Source organism: Monodelphis domestica, chromosome 5 (assembly GCF_027887165.1).
Source record: "Monodelphis domestica isolate mMonDom1 chromosome 5, mMonDom1.pri, whole genome shotgun sequence".
Lineage (NCBI taxonomy): Eukaryota > Metazoa > Chordata > Mammalia > Didelphimorphia > Didelphidae > Monodelphis > Monodelphis domestica.
Window position 1 is genome coordinate 199,237,244 of NC_077231.1, and position 23,329 is coordinate 199,260,572.

Below are 23,329 nucleotides of genomic sequence, written 5' to 3' on the forward strand. Positions count from 1 at the left end.
TGATGCATTATTCTTTTGTGGTATCCTTCCATTGCCCCTGGGGTAACCTTGGGATTGGAGTATTTCATACTCACAGTCATACAGCACTAAAAATTAGAAAAGAAGGACCTTTGTCTCAAGATGGCTGATTAGCCAAAATAAAAAGTCAAGTAGAGAAATTTTGAGAAGTCTGTAACATCAAGGTAGAGTTCTGGTGGAAGTCCATCTGAACTTCACATAAGCAGAAAGGCCAATAGCAGCCAAAACAGCACGAACTGTTAAAGGAACTCTAACCCATAGGCAGCAAGGTCAAAAAACTGCTCAGAGATTATGGGGTACCAGCTAGCACTGTTTAAGATGGTGCTGATTGGCTCTACTGCACATAACTCTGTGTTCCAGTTCCAGGGCAGAGGGGAGAGTTGGTGGTAGTTCACAAGGGAGCAGGAGCCCTGATCATAGTACCAAAGCAGAAAAGAATGTAAGCACATGCAGTTTCAGGGGACCCTTCCTTAGTAATAACCAGAGAGCAAACTAGGTGATCATGCCTTTGCCAGGATCACACCACTTTGAAGCACCCAAAACTTGCAATCTCCCAGAACTAGCTCTGAAAATAGCAGCAGAAAAATACCTGAAGCTTGGCAAAAATGCCTTCCCATCCCATGGGAAATAGAATCCAAAGTTTAAAAAGTTCAAAGTCAAGAAACAGACTGTTTGAAAACGAGCAAAGAAAAACAAAAAAGAATTTGACTGTGAAAAGTGACTACAGTGGCAGGCAAAAACAAAACAAACTCAGAAGACAACAATATGAAAATGGCTGCCAATAAAACCTCAAAGAAAAATGCTAAAGGAATCCAATCTCAACAAGAATTCCTGGAAGATTTTTTTTAAAGAAATGAGTGGTAGAGGAAATTTTGGGAAAATAATTATTCAAGAAGATTATGAAAAGAAAATTAATAATTTGGTAAAAGAGGCAATAAACAATATTGAAGAAAATAGTATCTTAAAAAACAACAAAGTTGGTGTAATGGGTAAAGAGGCACAAAAAAATCCACTGAAGAAAAGAACTCTTTAAAAAGTGGAATTGGCCAAATGGCAAATCTCACTGAAGAAAATACTTGCCAAAAATTTAGAACTGAGCAAGTAGAATCAAATGACTCCATGAGACATCAAGAAACAGTCAAAGAAAGTCAAAAGAATGAAAAATACAACATGAGAAATATCTCACCAGAAAAACAACTGGCCTGGAAAACAGATTGAGGAGAGATAGCTTAAGAATTATTGGACTAACTAAAAACCATGTTCAAAGAAAGAGCCTAAGCATCATATTTCAGGAAATTATCAACAAAAACTGCCCTAATATCTTAGACCAGGGGGTAAAATAGAACAAAGAACCTGCCAATCATCTCCTGAAAGAGATCCCAAAATAAAAACTCCCAGGAATATCATAGTCATATTCCAGACCTCCCAAGTCATAGAGAAAATACTTCAAGAAACCAGAAAGAAATGATTCAAACATCATTGAGTCATAGACAAGCTCATATGAGATTTAGCAGTTTCCACATTAAAGGAGTAGTGAGCTTGGAATATGATATTCCAGAAGGCAAAGAGATCTATAATTGCAACCAAAAATCATCTACCCAGCAAAACTGAATGTAATCCTTCAAGTAGAAAAAATGGTTATTTAATAAAAGGGGATTTTCAAGGATTCCTGATGGAAAGACCAAAATTAAACATAAAATCTAACATTCAAAGACAAGCCTTAAGAAAAAACATAAAAGACGTAAACAGTTAAGAGGAATCATAGGAGCATCAATAATGTTAAATGGTTACATTTCTACACAGAAAGATGATACTTATAATTCCTAAGAACTTTCCCATTATTAAGACAGATAAAAAGAGGGGGTGGATGAGTCAATTATGTTAGAATGATCTCAAAAAAAATTAAGGGGGAAGGGGCAGCAAGGTGGCTCAGGGGATGGAGAACCAGGCTCAAAGATAGGAGGTTCTAGGTGGTCTCAGACACTTCTTAGCTGTGTGACAATGAGCAAGTTATTTAAACCCCACTTGCCTAGCTCTTACTGCTCTTCTACCTTGGAACTGATACGATAGATTCTAAGACAGAAGATAGAGTTGTTGTTGTTTTTAATGAAGGGAGAAGAGGACCATACTGGGAGAAGGGCAAAGGGAGATGTAGAATGGGGAAATTTTTCTCACATAAAAAGAGTCACACAAGAAGAGCTTTTATAATGAAAGAGGAAATGAGGTAGGAGTGTAGTAGGCAATGTTTGAACCTCACTCTCATTAAATTTATTTCAAAGAAGGAAGACTACATATACCTACTCAGTCATGAATAGAAATGTAACTTACCAAACAAACAGGGAAATAGGAGAGGAAGGGGACAAGAGAAAAGGGGAGAACAAATTAAGAAAGGCAGTAGTTGGAAGTAAAATGAACTTCTGGGAAGGAAAGGGGAGGGAAAGAGAGGAATAGAAATAAATAATGGAAAGGGATCATAAATGTGAAATGGAATGGATGAGCTCATCCATCAAATAGAAGCAGAAGAATGAATTGGAAAACAGAATCCAAGTACGTGTTGTTTACAAGAGATACATACACTTAAAACAGAAAGACATACAGATAAAGAGCTGGAGCAGAATCTAACATACTTCAGTTGAAGTAAAAAAAAGGCAGGGCTGATCCAACCATTCTGGAGGGCAATTTGGAACTATGCCCAAAGGGCGACAAAAGAATATCTACCCTTTGACCCAGCCATAGCACTGCTGGGTCTGTACCCCAAAGAGATAATGGACAAAAAGATTTGTACAAAAATATTCATAGCTGCGTTCTTTGTGGTGGCCCCAAACTGGAAAACGAGGGGATGCCCATCAATTGGGGAATGGCTGAACAAACTCTGGTATATGTTGGTGATGGAATACTATTGTGCTAAAAGGAATAATAAAGTGGAGGAGTTCCATGGAGACTGGAACAACCTCCAGGAAGTGATGCAGAGCGAGAGGAGCAGAACCAGGAGAACATTGTACACAGAGACTAATACACTGTGGTATAATCGAACGTAATGGGCTTCTCCATTAGTGGCGGTGTAATGTCCCTGAACAATTTGCAGGGATCCAGGAGAAAAAAACACCATTCATAAGCAAAGGATAAACTATGGGAGTGGAAACACCGAGGAAAAGCAACTGCCTGAATACAGAGGTTGAGGGGACATGACAGAGGAGAGACTCTAAATGAACACTCTAATGCAAATACTATCAACAAAGCAATGGGTTCAAATCAAGAAAACAGCTAATGCCCAGTGGACTTACGTGTCGGCTATGGGGGGGTGGAGGGGTGGGGGGGGAGGAAAAGAAAATGATCTATGCCTTTAACGAATAATGCTTGGAAATGATCAAATAAAATATATTTTTTAAAAAAAAGGCAGGGATAGAAATCATGACCTCAGACAAAGCAAAAGCAAAAATAGACAAATAAAAGATAATGGGGTATGGGTAATCAGAGAAACTACATTTTACTTTAAAAGGTGCCTTAGACAATAAACATTTTTTTTTAATTTACAAAAAGTTTCTCTGATAATGGCCTTATTTCTCAAATACACATGGAGCCATATTTATCAAAATAAGAGTCATTCACCAATTGAGTGGTCAGTCAGTTTTCAGAAAAGGAAATCAAAACTATATTATAGTCAAATGAAAAAATGTTCTAAATCACTATTGAGTAGAGAAATGTAAGTTAAAGCAACTCTGAGGTACCACTTCACAGCTATCAGAAAAGATAAAGCTAGGTGATAATAAGGGGAAAATAAATACAATAATGAATTGCTGGTGGAATTGTGAATTGTTCAAATCATTCTGAAAAATAATTTGGAACTATATCCAAAGGGCTATAAAACTATACATACCCTTTCACCCTTTCAATACTACTACTAGGTCTGTATCCCAAAGAAACAAAAGGAAATGGACTTACATGGATACAAATATAACAGCTCTTTCTGTGATGGAAAAAAAAAAGAAAAGAAACTAAAGGGGATGCTAATGAATTAGGGAATGACTGAACAAGTCATGACATGATTGTGATGGAGTGCCATTATGCTATGGGAAATGATGAGCACGATGGTTTCAAAAAAACTGGAAAGACTTCTATGAACTGGTGTAGAAGAACTGGGAGATGACTGTGCCCTATACCTATAAGGTACAGATGATCAATTGTGAAAGACTTGACTAATCTAATCAATACAATAAGAATTCCAAAGGATTCACGATGAAAAATTGCTATCCGCCTCCAAAAACAAAGGATATTTGCTGAATACAAATTTAAGTATAATATTTTCATTTTGGGGGAAATGTTTTTCATGATTTCATATTAAAAAAAAAAAACTTTTACCTTGTCTCAGAATCATACTAGGTATCAATTCCAATACATAAAGGTAGAGAGGACAAGGCGCAGGGTTAAGTGACTTACCCAGGGTCACACAGCTAGGAAATGTCTGCATCTTGATTAGAACCCAGGACCTCCTGTCTCCAGGCCTGGCTCTCTATCCATTGAGCAACTTAGCTGCCCTTTTCACAAGTATAATTGATATCACATTGCTTACCTTTTCTGTGGTTGGGGAAAAGGATATAAGGAAGGTAATTTGGAACTCAAAATTTAAAAAGAAAATAATATTTTTTAAAATGACAATTTAAATATTTAAAAGGAGAAAAAGAAGATGGACCTTGTGTTAGATATAGGCTAAATCACTAAATTATCCCCAAACAATCTAGGCCATTCTTCCCCTCCTACTGAATTCTGGACCAAATTCACTGTCCAATTGCAGGGTCCATATAGCATGTATGAATTTATGAACCAACTCTAAAGGCTATCATAGCATATATTATCTAGATAATAGGCTTTCTTTATACTTCCAATATTCCTCATGTGATTGGGTTTACCTTTTTTGATACAAGAATTTTACAATATAAATGTGTATTAAACATCTACTATGTGCTAGGCAATCTGCTAAACACTAGGGATATATTTTTTAAAAACCAAAATGTTCAATCCCTGACCTGAAAGGGCTGAAGAAATGGGAAGAGAATACTTAGTGCAGTGGTACTGTAATAATGATAGTCAAAACCAAGCAGAGCAACTTGCAGCAAATGAAGAGATGGATGGAATTTTGAGCCCTCTAAAAAGGTTATGGGAAAAGGTTTTACTCCACCTTCCAACTCTCTAATCCAAAGGGCAAGAGCAAGTGAAGATGTTGATGAAGTGTGCATGATGAAATGAACTGAAACAATTTCCATAATGGTGAGTTTTTTAATGTTAATAAACCTCATTTTTAAAGTTCTGCACTGCTTCTGAGCTTCATGCAATCAGCACCACAAAAAGGAAAATCCAGAGGAACTCACAATCTACTATACAGGACATGCTCCATGACAGGACTTCACCTGTATAGGGAACTCTCAAAACAAAATTCACCTTGGTATCTCATCTACAAATTCTCATTTTAAATAGCTACTTGAAGGACTGAGAAATTAAATGGCCTGCCCAAAGTCACAAAGCTATAATATGGTCACGCAGAACTGGAACTTATCTTCATGATCTTCCAAAGCTGGCCTTCTGGTCACTATGACACTTTACCTCATTTTAAGTCTTGGGACTTCAGCAACAAATTCTTCTTTTGTTAAAACTTCAAAGGAATCTTATGTAATCTTTTCCTACAACCAAGGAAATACTTTGTTGGAAAGCCTTTGAGGCAACACTTTGTTCCACCAAATTAAAGGCTTTTTAAGTCAATGATGAGCAGTGAGACCTCATATTCTACTTCTATTTGTGTTGTGTATTCTATTTCAATCAATTGAATTTACTGCAGATATGGGCTAATGTAGAATTTCTTCTGAAAAAAAAAACTTGCTTGTTTATCATTTTCCTCCAAGCTGCCCCAAAAGATGTGTAAATTATTCTCAAAGATTTTAAAGAAATTTTATATGGGAACGTAAGCATAAGGATCAGCAGTTCAGACTGCTTTCTACCACACATTTTTAAGTTTTGTTTGCTCCTTCCTTTCAGTTATACTGAAAGGCTTTATTATTAAAAAAATAAAGCCCTTCTTAAGTCCAGTTGCTCTTCCCACCTGCTTTCCTTAAAATTACACTACTTTCCCTCATCAGTGATTGTGATACAGTAATTTCTCTATCATTGAGAAAGGAATCTGTTATAGTAATCTTGACATTTTCCATTTTTTCCTCTTTGGTGCTTTCCTTCCTCGTTCATTCTCATGATTTTTGGCTTAATTGGTTCAAGCATTCTTTAAACTTCTTTCCAGTACTTCTGTTTCGTGAGGCAATATTGGTGAAAATCTTCCTTCTCTGACTTTACAAATTAACATATATTATAAAACCAGTTACCCCACAAGTCTCTTTCCATTTGGTAGATCAAGTACTTGTTAGCTGAGTCCGTTTCTAGGCTCTGTGGGGACTCCTCTTAGTAAAGACTAATTTAAGTGAGTTAATTTTCCCTCATAAACATGATTGTATCTGATGTCTGATGATGAATTTTATTTATTCATATCCCATATTCAGCACCGAGAGCTTTTTGGGTATACTTCAATTGCTTATTATCTCCTCATTTTTATTCTTTTGGCTAATTTGGTATTGATTTTTATATGACTGGTCTCTGTTTGCTCACAGATAAGATGATTCACAAATGACTTTGCCATTGCTAACTAGTCATTCCTTTCAGAATAGAATCTCTTTTTTCATGCTCTGACTCTCTTCTTAAAGAGAATATTGATTTAAAGGTATGAGGTTTCTGTGTTTTCTCTAAGCCTTTGACCACTTCGTTTACTCCAATATATCTGTCACTGCTGTCCCCACAAGTACTTTTGCATTGAAGTCATCAGGTATTATATCATGTTAATTTAAGTTGGTGCTTACCAAGGTCTTTAAAAAAAATTCTCTACATTTCCATTTCTTGTAACAAACAATGAATAGGCTGCATTTTTCTTCAGATAGTCTTTTATAATAAAACAAACTCCATTAATCTGAGCCATTCTTCAATTTAACTAAGGCTTCCTGTTCTCTTCTAGTTTAATTTACAGATATTATTCACTTCCTACATAGTATATATGCCCATTGGTCACAATAGTATGTATCAACAGCTAATATTTATAGACAGCATCAAAATTATAATTTTTAGAAACCCAATCCCTCATTCCTACCACATGTCCCCATCATTGAAGAAATGGAAGGATACCACATAGGACTGAAGACCATTTTGTATTTTTTTTAAAAATCATTATCTTCTTATTAAGCATCAATTCTAAGGCAGGACAGTAAGGGTTAAGCAATTGGGGTTAAATGGCTTGCCCAGGGTCACACAGCTTAGGGAGTGTTTGAATCCAGATTTGAACCCAAGTCCTCTCGACTCTAGGACTGACACTCTATCCACTGTGCTACTTACTGCCTCTTTGTATTTTTTTATTCGAAGGCAGATATAGCCTGAAAATTCACTAGATGAAATGTCAAATGGTGAAGAGGTTCTCCATACTTAGGATTGTATTTAAGAAAAAAGACAATCTTTTTCCCAAGATGCATTTATAGAAGCAATGATATTCCCTGACTTAATATGCAGCTGTGAATACTGGATCTATCACAAACTTCTTAAACAGGGTAATGTGCACCAACAATAAGCTATTCAAACAACTGAGAACATGGATGGCATAGGAATACAGAACTTTAGAGCCAAATGGAGTCAAAACGAACACCCTTATTTCAACCATAAAATAATTGGGCTCATGGCAAGGAAGTAGTTTGCACAAGACTAAGTGATAGGGTTGTATCTTGAACCCTGATTTGCCAAACTCCAAATTCAGTATTGTTTTAAGCACACCAAGTCCTGAAACACAGTCCACCAACATTGAAATGATGTTAATAAGACACTGTCATATGTATAGGATGGTAACAGCAAGACACTCAATAGCTGTTCTATAGTAAGATGAAGTGTAGAAATTATATACAAGAAAAGTTGCATATAATGTCCTAAGGATCCAATGAAGCAATTTAATATGATTTCATATTGTGACCAATCTAATATACAGCCATAAGGAATAAGACAAAAGAAATTAATGGAACTATTATAAGGAACATAGTGGTCTTTCCTGAGCAAAGACTTAAGGTCAACTCTGAATCAAATAAACAACACTGTAAATGGCAATAGATATTTTGGATAGCAACTATGGATGCTGATAAATGTTGATCAAAAGATTTTACAAGTGCTCCTGAGGAATGAAATATGGGCTTCATAAAGATTTTTATAGGCTTGCTTATAGATCATTATCATTATTTTCCAAAATTAAGTATAAATCTTTCTGTGTAGGAAGATATAGGAATGTAGGGAGCTGTAGGAAGAGATCTGTAATTCTTTTCTATCACACGTTTTCATTATATTTGCCCTTAATGAACTAACACATTAGGGCTTGGAGGTAATTAGCAACCTGTGTCTTTAATAATATCTTGAGAGTGACTTTGTCTTGTTTCAGAATTGCATATCATTTGGCAATAGTAAAGAGTACCTGAAGAATGGCTTTTAGTGAATACTTAATCTTCAACATGAGAACATTAATGGTGAAACTTAAAACTGATTTAAATATCAATTAGAGATTTTTTTTTAAAATCGCTCAGAAGTGAAGGTAACATAACTATCCTGATATTACAAACATTTTCTATCTACTTCATATCGTGTTGATTTTTTCTAATATAGCAAGGTGTTGGGGGTGGGGATGGAGGAAGCCTCAATATTTGTAACACATAAACATATGTGTTCTCTTAGACTATTATTATAATAGATGCAGTAAGAATGATCAAGAATAAGAAACAGTGACACCAGTAAACATGAGGAATGGAAATAAAAATCTGATTGAAGTAATATTTTTCCAAGCTTAAATTTAGAAAAGCATTGAAAAGTCCCATTTTCTGAGTTTCTACACTGCACTGGGTCTTCCTACTTGTCCTTCATTTTCTTCAAGAAGAAAATGAACCAACCTACAGAGTATACTTAGATTCTTGCACCTGAAGGGATTTCAATAAATAGCTGATGAGAAAAAAGCATACAAAGACATGACTACTTCCCTAGAGAAGCTGATGTGAAAATGTTCATTTTTATGTTCTCCTTTAAAAAATATCTAACACCTTTCCTGTCAAAAATAAAAAGTAAAGAGAATTTTAAAAATCTAATGTAATATTGAATAAATTCCTGATAAGATATAATTTAATTCTCTCTTTAAAATGGTTTGCAAGAAAATCTTTTATTTCAGTGCAGCTCAACCTCCCCCAATTTCAGCCTATGTAGTTTTTCTGCCTAGTGATTCATTGTGGTTTTCTTAGGGGGGGAAAAAAGGCTTCTGGCTTATTATCTCCAATTACCCAACTAATAGAAAAACCATCAGACAAAACTAAATAGTATAAATCTTTTAGCAAATCACCTATTCCACTCCAAGTAGAATAATCAAGTTTTTTTTCACTTATAAGACAAAAGCTTCCTGGCTGAATTGTCTACTTCTCATAGCTAAAGAAAAATAAACACCTATTAAAACACAACTTTAACATGATCAAATGAACAAACATCAATCTTTCTTAAAGGCAGTGTGATTTCAGGAAAATCCAAGATACAGAGTGACTTTTCATTTCATCACAATTTGGGGGCTTGAATATTATTATAATATAGGCTTTAAATCCTATACCCTAGACCCTTAATAAGAGTATCTTGAGTGGTAGCAATTATTAGAAGCCAACTTGTCCCTGTGCTGGTGACCAGAATACCAGCTTTGAAATTTACAAATCAGGAAATAAGAGTCCAATCAAACTTGGGCCAAGTGGTTTATGAAATATTATCAGGAACTGTGCTAAGCCCCCAAAACCAAAATTTCAAAAAATTACCATCACACTGGCACCAGAACATCCAGGGAACTGGTCCAGGACCTGCTGAGATAAAATTTAGAAGCACACCACGAATTTGCCTAAGCTCTCTCAGTAGATCCTCGGACACTACTGAATATGGCAAGATATTCCTGATCTGTATTATTTCTTTGGATTTAATTTATGGTACATTCAACAATAAAGGACCTAATTCAATCAGAACAGCATTTCAAAAAAAAAAATCCATGCATTCCACAATCTAACAATTTCAACAAGTACTGCATTGCAGTAAGCCCTTTACACTTAAGAACTGTTTATTAAAAACCCAATAACCCAGTAACCATTTGTCCCATATCATTTTGCACATGACCCAAAAAGCAAAAGACTAAAATCACTCTAAGGCAGACATTAGAATGACTATACTTTTAAGTGGCCTTTTAAGAATAAATTTTCTAATGTTTTTCACAGGATGATGAACACTGTATATATGAGTTGACAGTTAAGCTAGTTAACATTGTAACATACTGTGAAGTGACCCCAAAATAAAATCCAGTTGTCTTTATCAGAATGAAATGCAAAAGTAGCCATTAAAACACGAAATGATTTTTTTTAAATTCACAAATTTCCATATATATACTAATATATTCTAGGTGATATTTACAAAAGAACTTCACAGATATATATATTTATCCCCACAAAGTGGAATGCAAAATGAGATGCCTACCACAAAATACCTAATATTAGCATTTTTAAAATTATAAATCACTACATAAACATATTGTATTATTTTGAATTCAGAATTCTCCTTCTTTTCATAATTTCTCACCTTCCCTCAGTTGTTGTGGTACTTTCCACAAAAAAAAATGTAATCTATTAATATTTTCCATTTAAAAAGAAATGAAAAAAAAACTTCAAAGTTACAAAGGCATATAACCAAGTATTTTTGAGATGGAAAAGGCCACTCCCTGCTTTTACATCATCAAGTATTTATTCAAGTGCCTGGGTATACAGGACAACGTGCTAGGGACTACACAAAATTAATTCAAAGATACAGCCCCTATACCTCAAAATCAGTTATAAAAGCAAGACAATTCTATTCCTTTATGGGCACCAATAATATCAACAGCTCCATTTTGGCATTTTTTGCTGAGATATGCCTGTCTGCAGTTAGTTTCATAAATTACAGTCACGCAGGTCATTAAGCTGCATAAATCTGCGACCTTCCCAACAGAATGAGTTGAAGGATTGGGACATAAAACTGATGACAATGCTTCCCTTTCTTGGATATCTTTTACTCTTTTTTCATTCCCCCCATCCTGTTTTTATGTAAATTAGTCAAGATGTTGGAAGAAAAAAAAAGTTGGAAGGAATAAGGAAGAAGTTACAGATAGGTATTATGGAAAGGAAAGGAAATTTTTTGAGGTCAAGACAGAAATAGGGAATGTTTGGATGAGGAAATGGACAAATATTTTATGTAACATTCTAATATATACCTTGTACACAATGAATGGGGCTTAGACCAAAGTCATCATTAAACAGCTCTCCCTGACCCTATATATATATATTTTTTCATCCTGAAGGCTTTTTTAGTTTTTAAAGGTCTGAAAGAGACTAGGAAAGTTCCCAGAAGTAGGAGCTAGCCCATTCACTGTATGTGTATGTTAGTTTACATTATCTGATTCACACTATAATTTTTACAGCTAACATACTATATTAGTAAAGTTTAGGTTATTTAGAAGTAAGTGTCTTAAGCACAGTAAGTAACACTTATTGTCACATCCACATATTTTCATAGTCTTTAAATTTTCAGGAGCCAAGAGGTGTAATTTCAGTATATTTAACAGAATTACTGCCATCAAATTTGATACTGGAAAAGCTCATCCATATGGTCAAGCTTCCTAAAAAGAGATCTTCTACATACCCAAATACAGTCTGGAAGTCACCAGGACAACAGCCAGTGCTGCAAGGCAGAAGAAAATTTCTTCTCCCATCCCCATAATCTCAAATTATGATGAAACTACAGGATTCTTCACTTAATATATTTATATAACCTCTGTAAAACCCAGAAGTCTGAGGAAAACTAATAATCATTTTAGTATTAATATAGTAACAAACATTTAACATAATTCTAAAGAATCAAAATTTACTTTAAAAAATCAAATCAGTTGAAGCAAAAATCAACTCCTATAAAGAGGTAAGTTAAAAACTAAATTTTGGTAATCCATATTTTCCTCAGATTTCATTCTTTATATGAGATAAAGCAATGAATCAATAAGAACTGCTTACTGTGAATTAACAAAACATGTAAAAGATCCCTTAACAAGCATCCTTCCATAAGGTAATATTAACAATGCTTTCTTAGATTTGTCTTCATGTTAAATGGCATAATATTTTCCAACTTCCCCTCTTTTATTTTACTTGAGTAGAAGATACATCAGATAAATGGAATCTTTAAGTGAAACCTTCATGCTAGCCAAGAAGCTGGGCATATATAGTAGTGAGTATCAGTTCTAAATTCCAGGAAAGTTTTAGTTACTTCTAGTTTCAATAACTCTTCCCCTACAATTAAAAGGCACATTAAAAAGTTACATTTCTTATACATACATATGTATGTGCATATGTACATGCACACACATATATATATACATATATATGCATATGTGTGTATCAATGCTTCTAGCAGAAATTTCTTAGCTTTCTCCTCAGATATCTGAAACCTTATCTGAAGTCTCTGGGTTCAGAGACAGAGTTAGAGAGAGTCTTAAACTGAGAAGCAATGGTGTTAGCCAGAAAGAAATGGGAAGAAATAATCTCTTATTTCTCTAAAGTTTCTCAACCTATTAAAATTTGTCAGATTACTGCTATTTCCTCTACAACTCATCTTTGTTATGATCTACTATGCTAGACCTTGTAGGGGGAAAAAATTGTTTTTGCTAGCCCAACTCTTTCTATTTCTAAGGCAAATCTTATTTCAATGTCATGTGCTTATCTTCTACATGACCTAACTTAAGAACGTTTTGCACCTCTTTCTTGTCTCCTTTCTTCTGCCTGCTCTGTATCTTTAAAATAAATTTACAGCCAATCAATAGAGGGTATGACTGTAGAAAAAGGTTATCAGAGAAAGGAAATTCCAAAAATCATGCTATCCCTAAAGACTAAGTCATCAAGGAGTGAAAAAAATAAAGAGAAAGGCAGATTACCACTGAGGAAAAGCAGTATCAAGAAGTTCTTCAAAGTTTCAAGGAATCTTCATATATTACTGCCACTGTTTCATGACTAAAAATTAGGAATTTGGAAAGTGTTTTGGAGTAAGTACATTTAATGTGTAGGAATGTATGAAGTACCTTCAAAAACTAAATATACAGGTTCAATAATGTTGAATCAGCTACACTAACTAGAAATGCAATACTAACTTTAAATTTAGTTCCCTAAAAAGATGTACATTTGTTCATCCTACCTACAAGTACTTTTTCCACATGTAGATTTGCTTTTAAATTAAAGAGAAAATCATTACTTTAAAGAGTTTAAAAACAAAGCTAACAAAAGGATACAATTTAAGTACAGCTGCTCATAGTAACTGAATAAAGTGGATAATAAGCATTTACGGTTCAACCAATGCACCTTTGTTGAAGCACATTTAGCTGAAGTGACTTCGAGTCTGGTTTATTTCCATCACATACAGTACATTTGTCCAAACAAAAGAATGTACATTCAATATAGAACATTTCCAGCAACAGTTACAGTCTTTCTAGTTTCCTTTCACAGTATATTTTAGTGCAAAGCACTAGGAAGGCTAAATGTTTTTCTATCTAAAGAAGCATTTTATTCTCATTGTGATCTTCAACATTTTTAGATTTTATACAAAAAGTAAATGGAAACAGGGTCCCTCCTAATTACAGGTGTGAACCTATGATAAAAACATGGTATATTTTCTCTTGAACCTTTTGAAATTAGGATAATTTTGACACAAATTTCTAAAAACAAAATGTGTTTTCCTAAAAAGTACAAAATGTTGGTACACAGAAACCTACCAAGAAATTTGTAATGATAGGTCTGCCTTTTTTTTTCCCTAAAATCTTGATTATAAATTGGAAAAGAATTCATTATTTTGCAAATTTCATAGCAAAAATCAAATGTTATCTAAAGTGGTCGCTTGAAATTTTCTTGAGAGAAAAAAGTTTCCTTGGTTTCTCCTTTCTTCCTCCCTAAGTAGCAATATTTAAAGAAATAAAACTTGCATCATAAGAAGTGGTTGTGCATGGATTGTCTGTAAATATAAAATATCAGTAAGATATTTACTACCTTCATATTAACATTAGTAAATGTGTTGCCCATTTAAAAAAATAGAAACTGAAAAATTAAGTTGTATCTATCATTAAAGTGCTTGTGTATAAAATTTAAAGAAAAAAATAGGGGAATGTTTGATTTTCATAAAAACCTCAGATGTTTACAAATTAAAGGTGTTGCTACGAACCATGCATGAAAATGAACTGGAACTTTCTCTATACTATCTTTAGTACAATAAAACTTTCATTACACTAGAAAATCAGTTGGAGATGAACTGATGTGAGGACAAGTACTAATATTCAGCAGACTTAAGTTCCTCTGTGTTTAATAGACTCGTTTGTTCTTAGTATACATTCACTGGAGAAAAATCTGAAATCATGCACATAACCTGGATGAAAATCTTGCCAAACAAAATGAAACTACGATAGAACTTCTTTGTCAAATAACACCACCAGCAGAGATATTTCCCTCAGGTTGTTGACTGCCTAAAGCTTCTTGTCTTTAAGGAAAAAACAAATATTGCATTTTGTTTTTTGTTTTTAAATATAGTAAGATGAACCTGTAGACCAAATACACAAGATAAGACAAACTATGATGTAGGTAGAATAAGGTTAACTTCACAGCTACTTGAAAGTGTTGGAAGAGGCAATGGCCTTAGAAACATGTTGTCAGATGGTTATTAATTTAGTTAAAAAACAGCAGTAACAGTTGAATATTTATGAAAATATTTTTCTTTTTTTCCTTATAGTACCATTTGAAGACGTTAGTGGTTCTAACACCAATTTAAAGTCTTTCCACACAAATGAACTCCAAACCTTTCCGTACATCACTTGAAGTTATCTGAGGAGAAATGGGAATAAATTAACACCTTTGAGTTTGCCAATAAAACCTTAAAATTATATAATAGTAAAAAGAATAACAAACAATAATCCATTTAAAGTTTTCCACATAAATAGAATGAAAAGTTTGTGACTTTAAGCTTATACACAGTTTAAGCCACTCAATATTAAAACTAAGTTATCTGCTTTAGAAGCTGACTCCAAAAATTAATTTAATATTCATCAGAGGCATCAATACAAGGGATATTCAAGTATTAATGATAAATTCTTTAAAATAGATGTATTTGCAAAAACAAGCAAAGGATAGATAATTTATTCTGCACTTTATATTGCATTTTAAAACTTGTATTTATTCCAAAATTTTCTTAAAATGTTATGTTTAAAACTCTTTTCTTCCCCATTAGGAATGTTAACCTATTTCCTGCTATACATACAAAAACAAAGCAAAACAAAAAATCCTTGAGGTAAAATTATTAATTAGGTTGAAATAATCACCAAAAAGTTTATTTGAACAAAAGGGGAAAAATTAAAACATTTTGGGACTAACTAAATTACCATTTTTTTCATAGAACAAAACTAAAAAACAGTAACCAAAAGACCCTAGCAAGAAAACAAAATCCAAATTTTTACAAAATCCAAATTTTTGTTTACTAAGTTTTCCCCTTGCCTTGAAACACTATGTTAAAAGTAATTAATAAATGCCTTATTACTAATTATTCTAAATTAACTTAGAGATTTTTCTGTGTAGCACTTTATTGAGCCATCACAAATCAATTTTACAATAATTACAGTGCCTTAAAAGATTTTTCCTATAATTATAGCCTTCACAAATCTTTATTCTATTATCTCTTTAACTTTCCTGCATAAAGTTCATTAGTAGACTAAGTTGCTGAATCAAATCTGTGCAAAATTAGTAAAACAGAGGACTTCTACTATAAACATAAGCCAATATAAATGCACATATATTACAATATTAAAAGAATAGCATTGGCTCCATGCTACCTATAGCTATGTTGCATTGTCCTGTAGAAGATAAGCTCTGAAGTTAACTTTTGTTCCCAAGTCAGTGGAATAAAGGTCACTGAAGCAAATGCAATAGGTACATTTCTCCTCAGTTCCCAATGCCATCAGATATGTGGCATGTTAGCTGTTAGAATGGAACCTGCTATAAGTTATGGCCAAATGATATTTTTTTTTTTAGTTTGAAAGGGGGGTAGGGGGGAAGCAAAACTCTGTAACTGTTCCTCACCAGACAAGAGCCTTAGATCTTGTACTTCGGCCTTTGGTTTTATTTCCTTCAGGTGAATTAGAAGCATTTGCCTTATGAGTTTTCTTATGATGTTCAAGGTAAGTCTTTTTTGCAAATGCCTTTCCACACTTATTGCATCTGTGAAGAGAAAAGTTTTTTGTAACTTTTACTTCAATGCCAACATCAGCTACTTCATACTTTTTGTTGGGAGAATTAGAAGTTCCATCATGTTTTGAATCATTCTGCTTCGCTTCATCCCTTGGAGGGCCTCTTTTTGCCACTTTATTTAGAACAAAATCAATGGGCTTTTTTATAGCTCTGATCTCTAAACTGGCTGTGATTTTCCCAAGATAACGTGATGATTTTTTGTGAACCACAGTTATGTGCCTTATCACATCACGTTTCCGACGCGTTTCATAAGTGCAAAGTGGACACTTATAGAATTTAACATAAATGTTATTTCCATCTGTGTGCAACTCAATGTGTTTAGTCAAGTTCTGTTTGGAAGTAAATTGGCGTTTACAAAGTTTACAGTAAAGCTGCTTGAAGTCAAAGCCAGCTGAAAGTTTTGGTTTCCTGGTTTTTTGCTGGCCACCTGCAGCAGAAGGACTCGTTGATTTAGGGCTGTCCAAGTCTTGCTTAACTTTATTTTTCTGTGCTGCCGGTGTGTTCTTTTTCTCATTTGAATGATTTGTTCCCTTTAATTCATTCTGTGGAGAATGGGTAATAGAAGGGGGTGAAGATTCTACAGAGTCTGATGGTTCAACTTTTACTTTTATTTCTGTGCTGTTGGCAGTATTATTAGGGCCTTTCTCTCTTTTAGAGTTTGTTCCAGAAAGAGTTATCTTGTGGACAATTTGCATATGTCTTTTAAGCATTATTTGTGAACTATATTTCCTCTTGCAAAGAAGGCATTTGCATGCAGTTAAATTGTATTCAGCCTTTGAAGAAGACTTTTGTTTCCGAGTCTTAAAAGATTTTTTAGGAGAAACAGTATCCAGGAACAAAGGCTGCCCAGGCTTTGTAGCTATATCAGGAGTAATTGAATCCCTCCTCAGTCCTCTATGAACTTCATCAAAATGCCTCCTTACATTCGCTTTTGTAGCAAAAGATTTATAACATACTGGACAACTTCTACTCAATGTTACTAGAACATTCTTATTGCGTCCTTTAGTAGAAGACTGGTTTGGATTCTTTCGTGTTTCAATGTACTTCTTTAGTTCTTCCATCTTTTTTTTGTGTACTTTCCTAATGTGCCGGCGAACACCACGTCTGGAGTTGAATTCTTTTCTACAAAGACAACAAATCAACTGGTGGCCAAAATCAGAATTATCAGAAGTTTCCAAGTCAGTGTGTGATTCCTGAGGCTGTTCATCAGAAGCTGGTGTTGCTTCATTTGCAACTGTTTCTGTAGGTGGGGACTCTACAATTTCTACTTCTGCATCTGGAACTGGAGTTGTTTTGGACTGTTCAGTGTTAGGTTCTTGCATCTGAACTTGAGTTTGATCAGGAGAATTACTTGACTCAGTGACCTCAGCTGGGTTATTAGTCCTTGAAATATACTGAAACACTGCATTCTGATTAGTTTCTATGGGTTCTAGCCTAATAATATATTCTCGTTTGTCCACGCTTGGATAAATGGCTTCTAGGAGATCATTTATGGCTTGGCTTTGTTTATCATTTACATCAGGAAGGTCTGTTAAAACAAAAACATCATTTTAGGTTTGTTCTAGTTCATATTCTAAAAAATAATATGAACATCTGAAAAAATATTTACTAAATCATCTAGACTTTTTTACTTATTATAAGACTTCCCAGTATTCTATAAAAGTACAACTGGTTAATATACTTTTACTTTAATTTATATTGCCAATATAACACAAAAATGTAACTTTCTAGTAATAGATACAGCTTTATATCATATTTGTTTCCACTTCTGATGGCATAATTATACTATTATAAATTTGTTATGTTAATCTGGGGATGGAGAGGAACATGAAGTTAAGTGACTTGCCCAGGATAACTGGGCTAATAAGTAATAGAGGCAAGATATGAATACAAGTCTTTGTGGCCCAGCACTATATCCAACTATACCATACTACTTCTATCAATTTAAATTGTATAAGTGAAAAATAATCTCTATAAACAATATAATCTAAGTCAAATTTTATACTTTGTTAAAAATCAGTCAACTAGCACTTAAGTACTTCCTAAGTACCAAGTACCATATTATTTTGAAATATTTAAATAATATTTCTACAAAAGCGAAGATCAATTAACATAACATGGCATGGATATATATGATATGGAAAACTTTAAAGGAAATGCTTTAAATATATAAGCTAAAATGGAAAAATATCCATTAAATTAATTTATTATAAAGAAATCCATCTTAATTATATAAGACTTTCAAACAATTATGGAGCACATTATGCAAATGAAAGGGATTTTTCAATTGAGAGAAAATTTGAGCACATGAACAGATATGTCATGAATCATAGATATATTTATTAGAATCAGTTCTAACGGTGTCTAAAGAACATGATATATTTCTATATAGCTACTGATGACTATTCCAGAAATGTAGCTAGTTTTATTTCCTTGATATGTGAATTTCCCCCTAAGCAAATAATAAAATACACATGTAAAAGAATTGTCTAGTGAACTATTAATAACAGGACAACAATATGGCTATTTTATAAAACACTAGTCATTCTCAAGTTTAGTTATGAATATTAAGTCAATAATAAAAGCTAACATTTATATAGCATTTACTATGTATGTGCCAAATGCTTTACAATTTTTATCTCATTTGATGCTCACAACAAGCCTGGGAGGTACAATTATTATCCCCATTTTACATATGAGAAAACTAAAACCAATGGAGGTTAAAGTGACTTGCTCTAAGTCCCACAGCTAATACACATATGAGGCTGAATTTGACTCCAGGCCCAGTACTCACCACTGTGCCACTTAGCTACCCCAAAATAAAGTTTGGAACTCCACTTTTTTTTTCTGGTAGCTATTATTTCCTTCTCTAATCATCTGTGCCCTGTATATGGGTAAAGTGATAATTTCAGATAAGGTAAAATTCCTTCTTTTGGAATAAGTACTGCAAAATAAAAGCCTTCACTAACTGGGTAGATTCTTAATCAATTTTAATCTTAGAATGGTCTAGAAAAATGCTATCTCATCATTAACAAAAGTAACAACTAAAAAAAATGCAAATGCTAATTCAGCACTCTGCCTTTTAGTTAGAAAGGAATTGTATTTACTTTAGTCATATTTAAAATCATATCTTAGGAATTAAAAAAAGGAAAAGTAATCATAGCTCAAACAGTAAGATCAGTTTATAGCCTAAGCAATTCTCCTTCACATATTCTACTCTCCAGCTGACCTAGACTACATATCTCTAATTTGTCTCATTGTATTGCTTCCTTCCTTCCTTTGTTCCCACCATCCCCCTTGTCTGAAATGGATTCTAACCTTCCCAACATTAAACTGTTGAAATTCTGCCCCACCCCCATCTAAAAAGGTCCAATTTGGTTGCCACCTCGTCCACAACCCCTTCCTGACCCTCCCAGATAAAAGTAATACTTCTTTCTTTAGCTACATCACTGAACTTTATGTAACTTCTCTACTTATATTCTAACTTGCATTATAATTATTATCTATCTTAAATCCCTAAATAGACTAAACACAGCCTAAAAGTTGTCTTCAGCTTTGCATGCAAGCACCTTTGCAAGCAAGGGCCTTGAACTTAATGTTCACGGAATAATAATTTCTCTGTGGCCTACAGTACACTTTAACCAAGCTAAAATGAATCAATTAACTAAGATTTGTTAAATACTTACTACACATAAGCCACTATGCTAAATACACAGAAAGGCAAAACAGTTTCTGTCAACAAGTAGTTATCATTCTAATGGAAGAGATAACATACAAATAATTATGTAAATACAAGATATAGTAGACTCCCCTGATAGTAGAAACCAATCTGCTGGAAAAGAAAAGAATGCTCATAGAAGACTTAGTTTTGGCAAAGAGAAGAATAATCTCTTCATCAGAGACCAGAATAAAGGAGACAGTGGAGAATTATGTCAAAAGAAATGTGAAATGAGGAGAAGAGAGAGCTCTAGACAAATGATTTCACTTTTTTTCAGTGAGATCTGAAGTTAGTTCTTCAACTAAGGGGGCAGCTAGTTGGCACACTGGATAGAATACTGGGCTTGGAATTAGGAAGATTCATCTTCCCAAATTTGAATCTAGCCTCAAACATTTACTAGCTTTGTGAACCTTGGATAAGTCACTTTGATCCTGTTTGCCTCAGTTTCCTTAACTATAAAACAAGTAGTAGAAGGAAATGTCAAACCACTTTGGCATCTTCACCAAGAAAACTCCAAATGGCAACACAAGTCAGACATGAGTGAAAAACAACTAAACAACAACTGAAACCTCAAGGTAAGACAATTGAGGATGGGATACCATGGAATGCTTAAGGAGAAACAGGAAGATCTGGGACAACCACTATAAAGTGGAATAGAAAACCAATTAAAGAAAAGGCCTGTCTAGCTGTAGTGAATATCCAGTTGAAATCAGATGACAGAACTTATAATGGACCTAATATTTCCTCCAGTTCTACTAAGTAGCATCTGAAATGGAATGAAGGAAAAAGATAAGGATAAGGGAAATAATACAGGTTTGGAGTCTGGCAAGGTGTGATCAGTGACAGGAAAAAGAGGCAAGTGATTCAAAAGAAGCTAGTATGATTTGATGTGGTTTGTGAAAGGATCTATATTGGGAAAGGAGGAGGGGATAGACAATACAAGAGTGATGGACTGAGAAACTATTTAGAGCTAAAGAGACTAGAGGTCCCATTGAGGACAAAGAAAGATATAAGGAAAGACTATTAAAATATCATAATCAGATAAAGTAATTTTGGAGTTCATGAACATGAAAGAGGAATATTTATGAATGATGGCAAGATCCGGAGAATGATTATCTCTATATAGCTGAGGTAGAATGAAGCAGGAAGTCAGAGAAAATGAGAATGAGAAAATGGGAAGTTAGGGTATTTGAGGGAATATTAATATGTATGTAACTTATATTTTCTAGTTTCACTCACAAAATGCAAGGTAAAAAAATAACTCCATAAACTCTTAATTTGGAAACCTTGTATCAAAAAACTTTCTCTAATTTGATACAAGTAATGATACAAAGTAATGATAAATTTCAGAATGTTAAATAATGAAAATTATCTTCCAAGTCAACTATTATTTAATAAAACATTACAAAGAACTTGAATTCTTTAAAGCACAAACTTTACATTTAGAGATGCTAATTCAATCCTGAGAAATTCATATATTTAGTCAATTAAACAGGTTAACACTTAAAAACTGAGTTTGCTAAATTTCTATTCTTTGCAAATATTTAATATTTGCAATCAGATTACCCATCATTTGGCAAGCACAACTACTAGAAAAAACAGTGAATTTTACACAAAACCCTAAAATTTTAAACAAAGATTCATAAAAAATTAAAATTGAGTTGTTTAGAAGTCAAAGTACATATCTCTTATCATCCCCATTAATAAAATTAAAAAACAAACACAAGAGGAAACAAAGCCCAAATCCAAGCAAAAAATGCATGCTAAGTGGCAAGTTCTCTGCTAGATCGACTAACACCTTTTCCCTTTCATTCATTTATTCACAACCTAGCTCCTATTAATTTTTTTTTAACCATCCTTATCTAAAGGGATTCTAGGTAAATCATCCTATATAGATGAGTAAAAATGAGCAATTTTTTAAAAAGTGATATTTAAATAAGTACTAAAAAGAAAAACAAATCCTGAAACCAAACTCCATAGTTCATTTAGGCATCAATCATACACAAATACACATAGTCAACATAAAAAATCTTAATGCAAATATATTGGAGGGGAAGTATATATAAGAGGTAATGTAGTGTCAGGAGAGAAAGCCAGGGCTGGGATCTAGAAGATCTGTGTTGGAGACCTGCCTCTGACATGAACTAGCTATGCCAACATAAGCAAATCATTTAACCCTTTGAGTGCCTCGGGCAACTCTGAAAAGACTAATTACATATGAGTTGCTGATCTGTACTGGTGGAAAAAATTTCCACACAGTGTTATTTGCAAAAAATCAAGTGGAGACCACTAATCTAAAAGGGCCAGTCTGATAACTGGATAATAATAAAGTGAGATGGCAATTTTATTTTATTCTTCATTACTGAAATTATTCGTAGCTTCAAGCTAATAATGTTCTAAAGCAGAAAACTACAGGGTATGAACAACTCTAAAATGCATAAATGAAGATTTTAGTGAAAGAAACTTACTGTCATCCATCTGGAGACTTGGAGGGCAGTAGAATTTTTTATGAGTAATTAAATTTGGTAATCCTCTGAAGAGACTGCGACATAATTTACACTCAAAAATTGTGTCCACATCTCTTAATAAAATGTGTTTTAGTTGTTTAGTTCCTGGGGGAAGAAAGAAAAATGAAATTTAAGTGCATACCTCAAAACTAAGCAAAAACTGATGATAAATAAAAAATGAAGTACTACATGAAACCAAAAATGAATACAGACACAATATCTAAGTCCTAAGTAAGACTATGTTCCTTATTCAGTTATATGGATGAAATCTAAAACGTGAGGTTTCTGTCCTGGTTCAGATTTACTTTCCAGGAAGTGCCAAGATCTGGAAATAATATCATTCAAATGCTACATCTAAAGGTAGAATCAAAAAGACTATACTTCTCAAGTGTCGGGGTTTTTTTTTTTTTAAAGAATAAATTTGAGAAGCAAAGATGAATCCTCCTTCATCTCCCTTATATTGTAGTTTTATAGTTTCTGGCACAGACAAGCTGATAGATAACCTTGATCTGCAATCCTAAATTAATTCAAATTCAGCTTCTTCAATATAAAAATGTAAATAATATTGACCTAGTTTATACAGATGCTAAAAGAGAAAACTATAACTGTCCTGAAGTACTGCATCTAGGGGGCTAAGTTTAAGTGTTAAAATATTTCAAATTCTGGCAAGT

At 33.6% G+C, this 23,329-nt stretch overlaps 1 protein-coding gene across 9 annotated transcripts in view; it reads right to left on the reverse strand.

The window, feature by feature from the left end:
* Positions 1-10,859: 10,859 nt before the first annotated feature.
* Positions 10,860-23,329, reverse strand: part of ZNF800 (zinc finger protein 800) — a 33,602-nt gene continuing 21,132 nt past the window's right edge. For 3 of the 9 annotated variants that reach the window (XM_007504254.3, XM_007504255.3, XM_007504253.3), the window contains exons 4-5: positions 22,620-22,763; positions 15,499-17,961 (exon numbers count right to left, since the gene is read on the reverse strand). In XM_007504254.3, coding sequence (XP_007504316.1) covers positions 16,262-17,961; positions 22,620-22,763 — 1,844 coding nt within the window. In that variant the 3' untranslated portion in view covers positions 15,499-16,261. Of the gene's footprint in view, positions 17,962-22,619; positions 22,764-23,329 lie in introns of all 9 variants that reach the window. The other 6 variants (XM_056799659.1, XM_056799658.1, XM_056799661.1 and 3 more) reach the window with 4 other exon arrangements.